The 16,302-nt window shown below is 47.9% G+C and overlaps 1 protein-coding gene across 42 annotated transcripts in view; it reads left to right on the top strand.

The window, feature by feature from the left end:
* The window catches only part of ZMYND8 (zinc finger MYND-type containing 8), a 109,874-nt gene that overhangs the window by 88,370 nt on the left and 5,202 nt on the right, over positions 1 to 16,302 (top strand). For 19 of the 42 annotated variants that reach the window (XM_023536079.1, XM_023536092.1, XM_023536087.1 and 16 more), the window contains 6 exons: positions 438 to 812; positions 2,773 to 2,963; positions 7,430 to 7,510; positions 9,177 to 9,255; positions 10,946 to 11,185; positions 12,935 to 13,095. In XM_023536079.1, the coding sequence (XP_023391847.1) occupies positions 438 to 812; positions 2,773 to 2,963; positions 7,430 to 7,510; positions 9,177 to 9,255; positions 10,946 to 11,185; positions 12,935 to 13,095 (1,127 nt within the window). Of the gene's footprint in view, positions 1 to 437; positions 813 to 2,772; positions 2,964 to 7,429; positions 7,511 to 9,176; positions 9,256 to 10,945; positions 11,186 to 12,934; positions 13,096 to 14,131; positions 14,199 to 16,302 lie in introns of all 42 variants that reach the window. The other 23 variants (XM_011369287.2, XM_011369292.2, XM_011369282.2 and 20 more) reach the window with 3 other exon arrangements.

The raw sequence follows: 16,302 nt of genomic DNA on the forward strand, positions 1-16,302 counted from the left end.
CCGTTTCTTTGGGGTACACGCTCTAGCCAGAGGGTTTCTCTTAATTCCTGTATTGACTTTGGCTGGGTCTTTCTCTTAGTGTCCACCCAATTCTGACTTCAGAAGACAGGACACTGGTAGTGTGACTGTTCGTGCACTGCCTCCTCCTCAAGTTCACGGGCATCTTGAGGGCACGGGCTGGGTCTGGTTCACCCCGTTTTCCCCAGAGGCTTTGACATGTCCAGATGTGAGCAGGTGCTCACAAGAGGAGGCTGTGATAGCTGAGATAGAAGATGCTAAGTAAATAAGGTGAGAATATGTAGGGGGGGGGAGCAAATTTTGGGGACGTACCTGGACCCGGGTTGTTTCCCCCAGAACTTGCTGGCCGGGAGACCCTGCAGGCGAACCTGAATCCAATCCGCTTTTTCTTTGTTTGCTTTTCCCTGCGTTGGCTTCAGTTGTAGCTAAAGCGCCACCGGTCACGACGACAGGCAGCCAGTCTCCCCCCGAAACGCCGGTCCTCACCCGCTCGTCCTCCCAAACTCCCACGGCTGGTGTCACGGCCACCACCAGCACCACGTCCACGGTCACGGCCCCAGCCGCCGCCGCCACAGGGAGCCCGGTGAAAAAGCAGAGGCCGCTTTTACCGAAGGAGACTGCGCCGGCCGTGCAGCGGGTCGTGTGGAACTCATCAAGTAAGTTTCAAACGTCCTCCCAAAAGTGGCACATGCAGAAGATGCAGCGCCAGCAGCAGCAGCAGCAGCAGCAAAACCAGCAGCAGCAGCCTCAGTCTTCCCAGGGGACGAGATATCAGACCAGACAGGCTGTGAAAGGTACCGAGCCTCCCCTTCTGCTCTCCGTGGCGTCCGGTCCCTTTTTTTGCCACATCGACAGGAGAAAAACCATTCTTTTCTTTTCTTTTCTTTTTCCTTTTTCTTTTTTCTTTTTTTAGTTCCCGTTTGTTTCGTGGCCATTTGTACCCTGAAGGCCTCACTCATTCCACTTGGCATTACTTTTAGAAATCGTTTTGTAACCTGATTTTTTACTTTTAATTTTTTTTTTTTCATTTTATAAATGATACATGCATATATTCTCCTTGGAAAGGGGGCAAGATATTTATGCAAAATTTGTCCCAATTTATGCAATTGTCCCGATTGGCCTTCCGTTTTATCCTCCTCCCTTTCTCAGTGGCCACTGTTAACTGTGAAACCTTTTTTATGCACGTACGCATATATATTTATATATATGACTCTCCATTACAATACTCCTTTTTTTTTTCCTTTTTTAAAACATGAAAATGGTACCATTTTTTTCCCCCCACCCATCAGCATGTTTTGGAGGTCCGTCCATGTCAGTACACACAGCTCTATCTTATTTTAGACTGCTGCATAGTATGCCATAGTTTATTTAAAATATTCCCCTACGGATGGGCATTTTGGTTGCTTCCAGTTTTTCCCTGTTGTAAGCAGTGCTGCAGTGCATACTGTTGTATTTGTTTCCTTGTGCACCCTTGTGAACCTCTGGCCATTATTTTGGAAAGAATGAGGCGAGAAGTCAGTAGCAAAGCCTTTCTCAGTGACAGGGGATTGGCCACATCCACAAGAAGAGCCGGCACTGAGAACCGGGTGCTAAAGTTGCAAAGTCCAAATCCCCACCAGCCGTGCAGGAGGCTTGGTCTGGAGCTGACGAGGGGGCGGAGAAAGTGCTCATCTGATGGGTAGCCATTGCCCAGCTCCTGTGTGCACTGATGCAGGTCTCGTCCGTGGGGAAGACATGCATCTGAGTCCTTGAAGGTTGGACTCCTTGACTGAAGCTTTCAAGTAGTGAGTGTACCTAGTGAGTAGGACTCTGAATTCAGAGTAGCCGCAGAATAGGAGGTCGAAAGGCAGCCACATCTTGAATTGGCCCCCCAACGAAACCCTTCAAAGATTGGGGAGAGGGAAGGCTGAAAGATCGAATAGGGTGGAGTACAGCTGGCTTGATCACCCTTTTTCAAGAGTTGGTGGGACAGAACTGAATCTAGGATTCTGAGATTTGGGATGACTGGTTCCAGTCTTCTGTCTTTATACCCTATAAGCATTCTGAACCTTCCCCAGAAGAACTTAGGCAAGAAGAGGCTCATTGATGGTGTGTTTCTCCATCTCCACGTTTTCTCGTGTCAAAGACAAAGCTGGACTCTACTTAAAGTGATAAGGACAGAATTTATTCAGTAACGGACTTTTAACATAGGGAAAAAAGTCTGGTGTAAACTGAAGTCGACTTTGATTTGTACAGAGGTGACGGGGTGTTTTAAAAGGAGAATGAGGTGATAGCAAGCGGGGAGGGTGGGTGGGACAACAGTCAGGGATGTGAAAATTTACAAAAGTGGGAAGATGGCTGGTCCATGTGAAACCCACCGGGGTTTGCTAACTGACGCCTATCGGAGTTCAGCTTCTGACTTCCCCTAGAAGCTGGAGACAGGGGCCCCCTCTTTAGATATTCTCCTGAACAGTCAGTTCTTTGAGTGGCCTTGAGTTTTCTCAGGCAGACACTTTAAAGGGGACTGGGGTCACCCCAGGGGTGTGGCCTTGAGCTGTTAGAAGCTACGTTGGTGTTTAAGTCTTTATACACCATAGTCGAGGCTAAGTGAGGAGGAGCCTGGCTGATATTTGGTCAAGGAGAAAATCTTTGTCACCTGAACGTGGAAAAGCTCCCAGGGCCTAAGATCTGGGGCTTCACTCCCTCACCATGGCTTTGTGCTGGGACTGGCCCTTCTCGCAGCAGTGGGGTGACCAGGACACTTTGCTTTCCTAGCTGTCCAACAGAAGGAGATCACGCAGAGCCCGTCCACCTCCACCATCACCCTGGTGACCAGCACTCAGTCGTCACCCCTGGTCACCAGCTCGGGGTCCACGAGCACCCTCGCATCTTCCGTCAGCGCCGACCTGCCCATCGCCACCGCCTCTGCTGATGTCGCCGCGGACATAGCCAAGTACACTAGCAAAGTGAGTGCCGGCAGGCGCCTGGCGGGCTGTCGGAGCACCAGCTTCCTTAGGGGACTGTGAGGGTCATGACCTCGCAGGCTTTAGCGGGTGTTGAGGGGAGAAGACGCTGTTTTTATTGAGGGTCTCTAAGACTAATTCTTCCTTCGGCTCTATGTTGGAAGTGTAGACTATTCTAGACTGACTCTTACGCCGAGAGGGCTTAGCTTCTAAAGTCAGTACATAACAGGACAGTGACACAGAATGACACTTAGGCTTCAGAACGCACGTCCCTCTTTAAGACAGATTTTCCCTAAGTGCTGGAACAAATTTCTTTTCCTTTCTTAGTTAATAGCAGGCCTAAGGGTTGGTTTGCTTTTCGAAGCGATGGAGAATAAAAATGATAGGGGCTTAAACGTGACACTTATAAGGTGTGATGTCCACACCTAGGTTTTCCCAGGGACCAGGATGGCCCGTCCTCCGAGGCGTAGTCCTTGTCGAGCGGCACGGCGGGCCAGGTTCTCGCCGTGTGTTGTTCACTAGCAGTGTTCGCTGTGCGGGCTCTTTCTTTTTCTCTCTTAATTTGCCAAGTGATTTTATGCTCATTGGTTGAATTTGGGCTAAGAAAACTTGCAGTTCTCACCGCCAAGAGAGTGCTCTGGAGTGACGTGCAGTGCCCTTACTCGGCAGTAAGTAACTCCCAGAAATGCCAGCTCCCCAAGGATGGGATTCGGTCTGTTTTGCTCACTGCCAGGGCCTAGAACCATGCCTGGCACATAGTAGGTGCTTGGTGTAGGGTCGTTGATTAAGTGCGTGTTGTTCCCTAACTTCTCATCACTGAGCTTATTACTATCAGTAGCTATTCATAGTAGCTAATGAGTAATAATTTAAGCATTTAGCAAACTAGTAAGTAGGTAATAATAATAATTTCCTCTTTACTATTGTGAAAATTACCAGTTAGTTACTAAATGAGTAAATTATTCAGGTTTTTAGAGAAAATGGGTGAAAATAGTTGTTTCCAGAATTCTTGAAGTCTTATGATAAAGAGTTGCTATATCATGTTAAAGGTGTAACCGTTTTTAGTACTGGATAGTGTGAGACATAGATATATAATTTTTTTGGTGATTTTTAAAATCCTTCTATCTAGGTGTATTAGTTTCCTCTTTCTGCCTCACAAATTACCCCAAAACGTAGCAAAACAACACACATTTCTTACCTCATAGTTTCCATGGGTCCGGAGCCCAGGCGTGGCTGAGCTGGGTCCCCGTTTCAGGACCTCTGGTTGACTGCTGTCATGGTGTCTCCTGGGGTTGAGATTTCATCTGAAGACCGAGAAAGGACCCATTCTAAGCTCACTTAGGTGATGGTTGGCAGGGGTCACTGCCTCGAGGGCCTCAGTTCCTAACTGGCTGTTGGCTGGAGTCCACCCTTCTCCCTTGCCACGTACGCCTTCCCAACATGGCAACTTGCTTCATTGAAGTCTGTGACAGAGAAAGGCTACCAGCAAGATGGAAGTTACCATCTTACACAGCCTAAGCACAGAAGTGAGCCCCCATCCATTACCTTCACCACATTCTGTTGGTTAGAAGTAGGTTGCCAGGCCAGCCATCTTGGAGTCTAGTCTGTCTGTCATACCAGGTACGATGACACTTAGTGATAGTTTATGTTTGCATGGCTTTTACTCTGGGCCAGACACTGTTCTCAGTGCTTTCTGTATATTACTTAATCTTCACGACAAATTGATGAGATAGCTACTGGTATCGCCCCCATTTTATAGGTGAGAAAACTGAGGCCCAGCGAGGTTATGCGACTTGTCACACAGTGAATGGTCGAGCTGAGGTTTGGGTGGCAGCAGCCAGGATCTAGACAGTGGCTTTGAACTGGTTTGTGAATTCACATGCAGCCTGCTGACCACAGAAGTCCAGTGTCCACATTCTGATTGTTTTTTGCACGTGCCTTTTTTAAGCAACTCTACTTGAGATTCAGTGTGGCTGAAGAGATAATCAGAACCTTGTCTTGGGGGATAACTTTGTCTCTTGTTTAGTATGCCTGTCCCTCTTTTGACTCCAATGCAGGAATTGTCATAGAGTCCCCAAGCTTCACAATAGGAAGATTCAGGTGTCAGTTATTTTTTGCCATCCTATTTTTTGCCTACCTGTTCCCCACCTGAACTAGTATTGACTTAATACTTTTATTTAAATGAAATTTTACTTAAATTGACATAACTTAAAATGACGTTTAACCTCATCAGATACTGTTCCTTGTCCGTTCCTTTTGTTAAAATGAGAGAGTATCATCAGAGCGTTTCCTGGCACCAAACTGAGGTTTTCTAATACGATCTATAGGATTTCAAGAGAAGTAAAGGGGAGTGATTTTTTCATTACTGATATAAGGAGTTATCTGGAATTGCCTAAATGGTCTCTTGTTCTGCTTGCAAATTGAGCCTTGTATCACCTTCTGTTTGATTTGGTCCCAGCTGTCTCTTTACAGATGAGAAAAGCGAGGCCAGGATCTGGCTGGTGGTTTGCACCGAGCCGTTTTTCGTAGCTCCTGTAAACCATTTTTTATTGTTACTTTCTGCCTCCTCCTTTCCCCTCACAGCAAAATCGAAGAATGGAACATTTTTCATTAGACATTTTCTTTGCAGTTAAGAAAATGAGCACGGTGACATATTTTTAGAGCTGATGAACTTTCCTGTCTCCGAGGTGATCCCGAGTTGAAGACCCAGATTTGTGTGTTTTGGCAGAAAGACTTTCTTTATTAACATCGAGTTCTTTGCTATATTTGGAAGGAAGAGTGAAAGTCGGTCCACAAATTGATGATTTCTTTAGAATGGAATGTAACCATGGCGTTAGGAACGTATTATATTTCATTCATTTTCTAAAGTTTTAAGCAATTTCATTTTAATATTTTAAATTGACGTGGATGGTGCAGTGGAGTAAGGAGGCCCAGGCAGAATGACTGACCGTAAAGCTGCATAAAGCACACTGTTTTTGCTGGCAGCGTCCCAGGGTGGCCCCACAATAAGCAAGGAGCGACAGATATTTTATTTTACTCATTTTCCCCCCATTTGAGGGTGAAGTTGGGGTTACCGTTTGGGGGTTTGGCAGTAGTTTCACAATTACATACCTATGTAAATTTTTCTGTAAAAGACGAACAGGTATTTCTTTATGGACACCTGTTCTGCAGCGGGCACTGAACCACATAGCCTTCATGTGATTTTTCTTATTCAGTCCCTGTGCACACCCCACCTGGGGGCGCTGTTGTTATCCCTGCTTTCTGCATGGGGAAACGAGGCTCGGACAGTGTGGGTGGTAAGAGGTAGTGGTGGGGACACATCTGGGACATCAGATACGAGAGCGCTCTTTGTCCTGCCTTCGGGCTGCAAAACGCAGGGGAGGCTCGGCAGTAGCAAGGCCGAGCCTGAGCCCTAGTTTGGTCTCCTGTCCTCTCTTTCTCTTGTGATGCGGGGAGCAGTCAGCCAGCCAGGGGGAGGTAGGAGAGAAATTCATCCTGTGAGTACATTCGGTCATCAGATACCTGGGTGCCTGCTGGGTAGACCTGAGCCCGTGTCACAAGCTCGCTGATGCCCACGTGGGTCAGATAGCTACACAAACTGGAAAGGCAGTGTCCTGATCAAAGGCATTAGAATAACAAACCAGCTACATCCACACAATGAACTCTAGTATTGGTCTATGAAAAGGAATGAAGTCCTGACACACCCTGCAAAACAGATAACCTTGAAATGTTATGCTAAGTCAGACAAGCCAGTCACAGAGGACCACATACTGTCTGATTCCATCTATATGAAATCTCTAGATTAAGCAAATTTATAGAGTTAGAAAGCAGATTAGTGGTTGTTGGGCTGGGGGATGGCAATGGGGATTTTGAGGGGGGTGTGAAGGTGTAGGGAGAGTAGAGTTCCTTTTAGGGGTAATGAAAAGGTTCTGAATTGGTGGTGGTGATGGGTACACAACTCTGAATATGGTAAAAGCCATTGAATTTTACACTTTAAATGGGTGAATTACATGGTATAGCAATGAAACTGTTTTTTTAAGGGGAAAGAATTGAAAAACAACAGCTACACAATATAACAATCCCTCCTTTGAACCCACTGTGCTGTGCTACCTACACAAAACACATCTGGGGCCTAGTTCAGCCTCTCTAGTTCAGCTTGTGGCTGTAGAAACGACGTGAGCTGCTCTCAGAATGGGAAACAGAGAACTTGTGGGTGACCCTTCTGGTTTATATCAGGGTTTCTCAGCCTCGGCACCTGTGACATTTTGGGCTGGGTAATCCTTTGTCGTGGGGGCTGTTCTGTGCACGGTGGTGCACCCCCAGCTTCTACCCACTCGATGCCAGGAATATGCCCTCCCCCTCCCCCACCAGTGGGGACCCACTGCTTTTATGCAGCTAGAGTTTAGATGCATGTTATCTAGAAAAGCCTCAGAGAAGCGATCAGTTGAATTGTTTCTGTTTTTATCTTTCAGATGATGGATGCGATAAAAGGAACGATGACAGAAATATATAACGACCTTTCTAAAAACACTGCTGGAAGCACAATAGCCGAGGTCAGAGACGACACGTTCATTCTCTATTTGCTAAGAGTGTTTTGTGGGCTGCTGTGGGATGGTGTCGTGAGGAAGCTTCTCCAGGACCACCCTGCCCCCCGCCCCAGTCCTGGGGCCCCGGCTCCGGTCGCTAGGCCTGCTGGGCCGATGGGGCTTGTTGGTGAGGGTGTTTCTTCATTGAGCCAGAAGGCTGATGCTGCAGAGACATGCCCGAGCTACGTGAGCAGTCCCCTTCTCATAAAACAGCCCAAACCAGAGCCTGAGTTGTTAACCCACTGCTGAAACTGGAAACGAGTTCTTTTTGCTCAATGTAAAATTGGCTCCTTGGTCATCTCTGTAAGTTTGGACTTTTTTTATACCAGCGATGGAGAACTGTGGCAGTCCCATGTAAAGCCATTGACCAACGAGGGCCTGGCAGGGTTAGGCTGGCCCTCGGGTGAAGAAGAAAAGCTTCAAGAACGTGCCCCGAGAGGCCTTCGACAGTGTACAATGTGGGTATAAAGGTTTAAAAGAGGTCCCCCAAGAAATCAGTGAATCACCTTGGATATTTTTGCTAATATGACCCTCTTTCTGATTATGCTGGGAACGTCAAGCAAGAGGGGAAAATGTTGCTTTCGCAAAACCTCCCACCCCAGCTCCCCGCCAAACTTTATTCTTTAGTTGTTCATTTTAAGAATAAGCACACAGTTGAAAGTGTGGGTCCATAAAGTTTCACTTGAAATCTTGAGTCCTACGAGATGCATGCCAGAATTGTTCAGATTTTGAGAGAAGTAATAGGCGGCAGCCCCCCACACTGGACATAATTCTGTAGTGAACCATGTCATGGTTCACACGAGGTGGGATGAATCAGGGTTTTTCAACCTCAGCTCTGCTGACACTTGTGCCCGGTAATTCTCTGTCATAGGGGCTGTCCTGTCTATCGTAGGATGTTTAGCAGTATCCTTTGCTTCTACCCACTAGATGCCAGTGTCACCCTCCAGTTGTGACAGCCCAGCGTCTCCAGGGCGCCGCTGTGGAGGAAGAGGGAAGGGCGGCATCTCCCCAGCTAGAACATTGTGATTTTTAAACACGGGGCTGGAGAGAGGGGACGGATACCTTATTTTCATTTTAGATGGATTTCTTTTCTCCTCCAAATGAATTTGGCCCCGAACTTAAACCCCTCTCCCCCCAAAAAATATCCCTTGGTTTTGAGATATTAGGCTTTGGAATTTCAAGTGAATGGCTCTGGTCCCCACCTAAAACCTTAGGTAAGAGGTAAAATAGAGCTATCGTTATTTGTTTTTAGTTTCATTTTTGTAGGCCAAAGTCTTAATCAAAAATCTTATGTGTTATTTATTATGAAACACTGGTCTTCGTTTTCACTTTTAAGTGGCTTCTCCTAGTGCCACTATTTCTTAGAAAAGATGGACTGCTTGTATTCAGTTTTCTGGAATAATTTCTTGTGACTTCGGGTTAACCCACTGGCCTGTCTCTCTAGAGTGTAGCTGTGGGGGGCTCAGCACAGACCCAGGCTGTCTGCTCCTTCATTCACAGTGAGAGGTCGAGCTTCTGGGCCCTGCTGGTGAAGGGCCCCCAGACATGCCTTTTGAAAAAAATGTTTATACAATCTATGTTTTGCATACTTATTTTTCAGACGCACCATTTAAGTCTTTCTCTTCTGCTACAGATCCGCAGGCTGAGGATCGAGATTGAGAAGCTTCAGTGGCTGCACCAGCAGGAGCTGTCCGAAATGAAACACAACTTGGGTAAGGCCCGGCAAAACGCACCGAGAAAGGTTATGGACGTGAACTTCGTCGCACCTCTGGAGTCAGGCCCCGATGGGAATTGAGTCAAAAGTAGGCTAGGGAGACCACAGACTCCTGGAGAGGCCAACCCGGGGAAGCCAGGTATAAAAGCAGGTACAGAACCAGGTGTAAAAAAACACTCTCTTCAAAATATCAACATCAGCAACAAAATGATAGTAATGAGGGTAATGGCAGCTCCTACTTATTGAACTCTTACCTTCGGGCCAGGAACTGTTTTAAATGCTTTTTCATGAATTAAATAATTCTTCCAGAAACCCTATGATAAAGGGGTCTCTCTCTCTCACCCTGGTTTTCAGATGAAGAAACCGAGGCACGGACATGTTATGGAAGTTGTTCAAAGTCACACAGCCATGATTCAAGTCCAGACTTGCCCTCCTAACCATTGAATATTAAGTATTTGAACAAATTCTGGAATACTGCCTCTGCGTCCCAAAAACTGCATTGTCGGTCGCTGGGTTAGACTGGCTACCCTTCTGTGTGAATATTGTTGCAGGTTTTTGCCCCCACAGATAGAGCAACTTTGTTTCAGACCCTCATGTAATAGCAGCCCCAGAGATAGGCTGCTGGAAACCATAGGCTCTCTTTTGTTAGGGAGGCATGCCCAGGTGTGCCCACTTGCTCACCGGTGGTATATGTTGAAATCACATGTTGTAAACTCAAATTCTCATGAAGCCGACAGAAGAGGAGCCCGCTGTTCTCTATCTTGTCACCATGTGGGATGTTTATTTGGATGTTGTTGCTTCTTCTTGTTTTTCTAGTAAAGTCAAAGGATCTATTTTTATGCGGTCTCTGTTTTTAAGTAGTGACTGCACATTTGGAAAAAAATACTTGTGGATTTTCTTTACTGGTCTGTTTTGAAGGGTCCCTTTTTAAATTTCAGGAAGAGGATTTTAAGGAATGGAGAAACCATTTATTTCAGTGTGCAGGTCGCTCCCAGGTGAGTTGCAGATGTCTCAAGTAAAATGAGAGAGATCTCAGGAGAGGGGGCAGTTTGACAGCTGTCTGTCAGCATAACGGTCGGCCACAGCACCCTCTGGTAGGCTGGATCCATTGCCACTAAACACACTGAAAAGAAAGCAAGTCTGAGTTCTGGTCCCAGCTCTGCCCTTATTAGCCGTGTGCCTCAGTTTCCTCATCTGTGAAAGGGGCATTATAGTAGTCCTTACCTCATGGGCACATACAGACATCCTAGATATAAACGAGTTAATATTTATAAAGTGCTCAGAATTGTGCCTGCATATAAGTGTTTGATAGGAAAAAAAAAGGCTTCTACTTAGGACAAAATTGAAATTGAGTTGAGTGGAAATTGGTTTGAGGCTTTATTTGGAGGCTTCCCACAGAACCAAGCACCCAGGGGCTCCTGTGATTGCTGTGTCATTAATTGAGATACCTCTCGTTTACCTTAACTTGCTGTTAACACAGCTCAGTCAGGTCGGTGTGATGAGTGCCCCTTTTAGAGATGAAGATACCGGGGCTTGGGGGGGGGCTGTGTTACCAGCCCAGCGGGGTACCCAGCTGAAGCACCTCCGAGCTACAGCTCACATCTGTGTCAGGATCCATTTGGACACCCCCCACGCCCTGCACTGGGGGACGGGGGATGAAGCCGGCGTGCTCTCTCCTCCTCCGTCAGAGCTGACCATGGCTGAGATGCGGCAGAGCCTGGAGCAGGAGCGGGACCGGCTCATCGCCGAGGTGAAGAAGCAGCTGGAGCTGGAAAAGCAGCAGGCGGTGGACGAGACGAAGAAGAAGCAGTGGTGTGCCAACTGCAAGAAGGAGGCCATTTTCTACTGCTGCTGGAACACCAGCTACTGCGACTACCCGTGCCAGCAGGCCCACTGGCCCGAGCACATGAAATCCTGCACCCAGTCAGGTACGGCCACGCGGGACGTCTCCGGCCCTGGCTGCAGCGGGGTGGGTGTGGGCGCCCTCGTGGGCTGGCGCGGCGATGGTGGCTTGCCCAGCCCCTCGCCACGCTCCCTCCCAAACAGCTGTCCCTCTCACACATGCGACGTCAGCTTTTGCACGTGGCCGAGGCCGGAGGTGCAGGAGTTTTCAACCTCTGGTCTCCCTTGCATTGTTTGCCAAAGGGCGGGGCTTGTAAGGACGGCCCAGACGATGGAGTTTCCTGTGAGTTGCAGTGGTTCTCAGCGGGGGGGACATTTTGTGGCCCCGCCCCGCCCCGCCCCGCAGCATTGGCAATAACTGCAGACGTTAGTGGTAGTTTTAACGGAGTGTTGGTGTGGAACTAATCTGTGATCTCTTCTAACTAACACAAAGCAGAGCAGGTCTCGGGTCTCAGGCCAGGAGACTCCAGCTGGAAACGCTGTCTAGTTAGAATTTATTAATAACGTTTTAAAAGTAATGTTTTCAGTTAGCTTTTACTTGTGGCAAACGATATTAGCTTTATATGCTTAGAATTAAAAGTCTCCATTTTAAAGGCTCTATTTAAATTAAAATAACAAAATAATGTGACTGTGTAGTATGTCTATATTTAGACGGGCAAAATTTTCAAAGGTGTCGTATAAATGAAGAAGTTTGAGAGACGCTCTCTAGGCCAGGGTTGGCAAACTCTTTTTGCGAAAGAGTCCAGAGAATGAATATTTTAGGATTTGTGGGCCATGTGGTGCGTCGAAACTGCTCAGTTCTTCTGTGTAAGGCCAGAGCAGCCTCAGACACTATATAAATGGCAGGTGTGGCTGCGTTCCAATAAAACTTTATTTACAGAAACAGGTGGCGCTAGGTTGCCAACTCCAGCTCTATACTGATCTTCTGTTATTTTATTATTTTTAAAAAGTCATTTTTAAGCCATACGTTGCAGAGTCCTTTAACCTTCCGTAGGGAGATGTCTTGGTGGTTGTGGGTTTTTTTTTTTTTTTAGAGTTTTGTAATTTACTTTTATTGGGGCACATACAGACATCCTAGATATAAAGAATTGCAGCATCTGGATCGTATTTAAGGGTTCATTCTGGACGTGTAAGGGAGATGTCTTCTTAAATCTCTTTCCGTAGCGGAGTTAAATTCTCCTAAGTTCTGCCAAAAAAAGTGTCTGGCGACCCTTTTGTGTTACGACAGCGTGGCCGGATCGTCCCTCAGCTTTCCTTTCGTTGCGACGTCGTAATGTCCATCCTCCTGAAATTTCTCTTGAATGCCCTGTTTTTCAGTTTGTCCAAGTTTCTTCCGTCTCCAGGCGCTGCATGCCTCTCTCTGACAGACGTCATGTTGCTTTTCCGCATGGGGTCCCCACTCCTTGCCTCAGAAGGAAGTGGTTCCATAGGGCTGAAATAGATCTGAGACCAGAAGTTACGAAGGGAGTAATTCTAGATCCACAGTAGCTGGCTCTTGATGATGACCTGCGTTTGTTCTGTGAACGCGCTTTCATCTCCACAATGCTTTAATAAGACATGAATTGCTGTAAAAATTAACAGTTCACACACGGTCTGGAATTCCAGCTTCTGGAAGGCTGTGGAGGTCTGGCTGCTTGGGGCCTGCACTGGGCCCTGGTTGTTGAGTCGTGAGTTGACTGAGCTTTGGAGCCGCCACGTGCAGAGCGGGCCTCCGCCGCCGGCCCGGGAACCGTCCCACTCGGCTCACCCGTGGCTTTTCCCTCCTTCGCCCCCAGCTACCGCCCCTCAGCAGGAAGCAGATTCCGAGGTGAACACAGAAACACTAAACAAGTCATCCCAGGGGAGTACCTCCAGCACACAGGCAGCCCCTTCGGACACAGCCAGCGCCTCGAAAGAGAAGGAGCCGTCTGCCGAGAAAAGCAAGGACAGTGGCTCGGTGAGTATCCGCAGGCCGTTGGCCAGTGACTCCAACCCTTTGGGCCAGGCAGAGTCTCAGGACCTGTCCCCATGCCGGCCGCCCCCGAAAGCGCCCCACTGTAGTAGGTGTGTGTGTCGTCAAGGCGGGGCAGTCAGGCTGCAGGCGGGGGTGACCGTCCTAGCAGGCGGGGTTCCTTTTTACCGGTGGGCTTGCGGGCAGGGGCAGAGGACCGTGGAGCCCAAGTGGACATTGGTGTGACTTGGCAGCTGCTTCCTGGCGACTCTCGAAGTTCAGAACAGCATTGTCTAGCAGAACCTTCCGTGACGGGGAGCGTGTTTGGTGTCTGCTCTGTCCGGCGTGGTAGCCGCCAGACACCTGTGGCCGCTGAGCACTTGAATCTTGGTAATGTGACTGAGGACCTGAATTTTACATTGTAATTGCATTTCAATCAATTTCAGTGCTCACAGTCACAGCGTTATGGCCCCCATATCGGACAGTGAAGATGGTGCCTTCTAGTTTCTGTGTGCGGGGTTTGTGACATGGATGGATCGCATGCAAACATTATTTTAGGTGGCACATGGATACCTTTTATGTTTTTATTCCAGTGTGTATTAGGGAAAAAAAGTTATTATTTCATCAGTCAGCACCCTTTGATTTTATTGATACTATGGCCTAGTTAGAGGTTAGTGTGAAATAAAAATGAATTAATATAATTTCGGAGTAATATACTTCCTTTTTTGGATATGGTAAAAGTCTGGAGGGTGGATAGATCAGTGAGGGAGGTTGAGGAAATAGTGAATGTTCTGGAAGCTGTGGCTACAGGGTGGAGTAAGGGGCCACCCCAGTGCTGTCCTTCCACCTGTTCAGTCTGGGGACAGAGCATAGGTAGAGGGCCACCCCAGCTGACCTGGCCTCCCCGGCCTGAGCGCAGCAGGCAGAGGGCACGAAGGTGCCTGGGGGGAAGAAACGAGCACCCCCATGGATCCCTGGGCTTCCCTGGGGGCTACATTGGCCCCAGTGCCTTGAGTCCATCTCTCTCTCTTTGTATTTCTAGACCCTCGACCTTTCTGGCTCCAGGGAGACGCCCTCCTCCATTCTCTTAGGCTCCAACCAAGGCTCTGGTATGTTGCCCCCTGGTGGGTGAATGCTGCTCTCACGTCCCACACTGGCGGAGGGGAAGCCTTTTTCTCAGAGAGGACTATAAGGGTTTCAATGGCAGTGGTTTTCAAACTACTGTGGATCCTTAGGGATCCCTGGGGGTGCCCTGGGTGGGTCAGTGGGGGGTGAGGGCGTGGCTGGGCAGGTCAGTCTCAGATGCCTCTCCAAACTGATCAGTGTTTGCTTGTACAGTAAGTTCTCACTTCGCGTTGTGGGTAGGTTTTTTTGCAACTTTCAAGTGATGAGACCAACGTCACCGTAGGCTCATTGACAGAAACGAGTGGTTCTTAACGGCATCTCGTCAATGTTATAATAGAAATAACGTTGAACGAAACGATGTTATTCGAGGTCCTGCTGCATCCGTTTTATTTATTGGGGCCCCACACGAAACTGTGTTTGGACAGAGGGTTCTGTTGCTGACCTGGTGCGGGGTAGGCGCTGTGCGTTTGGGTTGGGCAGGTCTGTTTCCGAGGAAATGACCACAGTAAATGAAACTGGGGCAAGCTTTGTGCCTGAGGTCCTAGCACTTGTATTTGGTGGATGAGGGCACTTGATAGTTTAGGGAAATGAAGACAAATTTTAGGTGGATGGTCTTTCTGTAAAAACCTTTCCTCTTAGGGAATAAATAACCTCGCAGGCTGTATTAAGGGGGTTTTCTGAGACTTTTGGATTTTCTCTTCTGTGAGATTTGAGCTGTCCAAAGGGTCTTTCTCCTGCACTCTCCAGACCTGTTTTGGGTCATGCCAGATGGGTTCAAAGATGGTGTCTTCATTGAGGACAGTTTTGCTTAATTAATTCAAGGTCTTTCAGCTCTGAGATCTTTCTCTCTCTCTCTGCCGAATAATTCCAAAAATTTTATTTCACTTTCGCATGTTAAGTGCACAGAGGAAAAAGTGGTGTTTGTTTTTAGGGTGAAGGAGAAGGATCCCCGAAGGGAACGGGAGAGTGGGATTCAGAACCGATTTTACAGAGTCTGTGAACTTGGCATTAAATACAATCGCATTGTCTCTCAGAAAAGTAACTCCTCCTCACTTCCCCTTCGGTTCTGACGAAATCTCTGAGGACAAGTTTGATTTGGTGCTGTCTTTCGCACGTCGATGTTTGCTAGTTTCTCTTTTTAACAAAGAGCAGACTTCCGACCTGAGCAGCGTGGTGGTACCCAACTAGAAATCAGTACTACAATTTGGTGTTTCTTATGTTTCTTTATAGAGTTGCCTCCTATGTGTGGCAAGTGTTGATTGATTTTCTGCTTTTGGGGGGTGATGATAAAAGTTTCTGCTTTACTTAAGTTTAAAAACGCGTTTAAAATAAAAACATGAACTGAGTCTACGTAGGAGGGTTGTGGACGTGTCAGATTAGGAAGGCAGTGTGAGAAAGGCCCAAGTTGGAGAAACGCTGTTTAGGTTTTGGGGCCGCGAAGTGGTGGGGTCAGCATGGTGTTGGGAAGAAGGCAGATGCCGTGGTGTGTGGCAGCTGTCGGAATAAGTAGGTCATAGGCAGAAACATGGCTGGGAACTGCATCATTGTGCATTTCTGAGGGGAATACGGTATCCCCGAACCCAAGGGGTCTACAAAGTCTGCAAAGGGCCAGATAGTAAATATTTTTAAGCTTCGTGGGCCGCGCGGTCTCCGTTGCAACTATTGAGCTCTGCCACTGTGGGATGAAAGCACACGTAAGTAACACGTATACACATGAGTATGGCCATGATGCTCCAGCGAAACTATATTGGAAAAAACAGGCATTGGGCTGGATTTGGTCTGTGGGCCACATAGTTGGCTGACCCCAACCTAAAGCACACTGCAGGCCAAGGGGGCAGAAAGGAAGGCTCAGCTTGGAGAGAGGGGACAAAAAGCCCTGTAGATGCTGATGACTTGGTGCCGAGTGGGTTGGGGAGGAAAGAATGATCCCCAGGAGTCTGCCGACTTGATGGAGGAAGAAGAAGGGGCAGGAGGTGGGGGAGGGAAGGATCCCAAATTCTACTTGCGATTCTTGGAGGGTGCATGACACTGGGCATTCTGCAGAGAGCTGAGGGGTAGGCAAGAGTTTGTGGAGTATCTCTGCGGCCA

The sequence above is a fragment of the Pteropus vampyrus genome, unplaced genomic scaffold (assembly GCF_000151845.1).
Source record: "Pteropus vampyrus isolate Shadow unplaced genomic scaffold, Pvam_2.0 Scaffold147, whole genome shotgun sequence".
NCBI classification, from domain to species: Eukaryota; Metazoa; Chordata; class Mammalia; order Chiroptera; family Pteropodidae; genus Pteropus; species Pteropus vampyrus.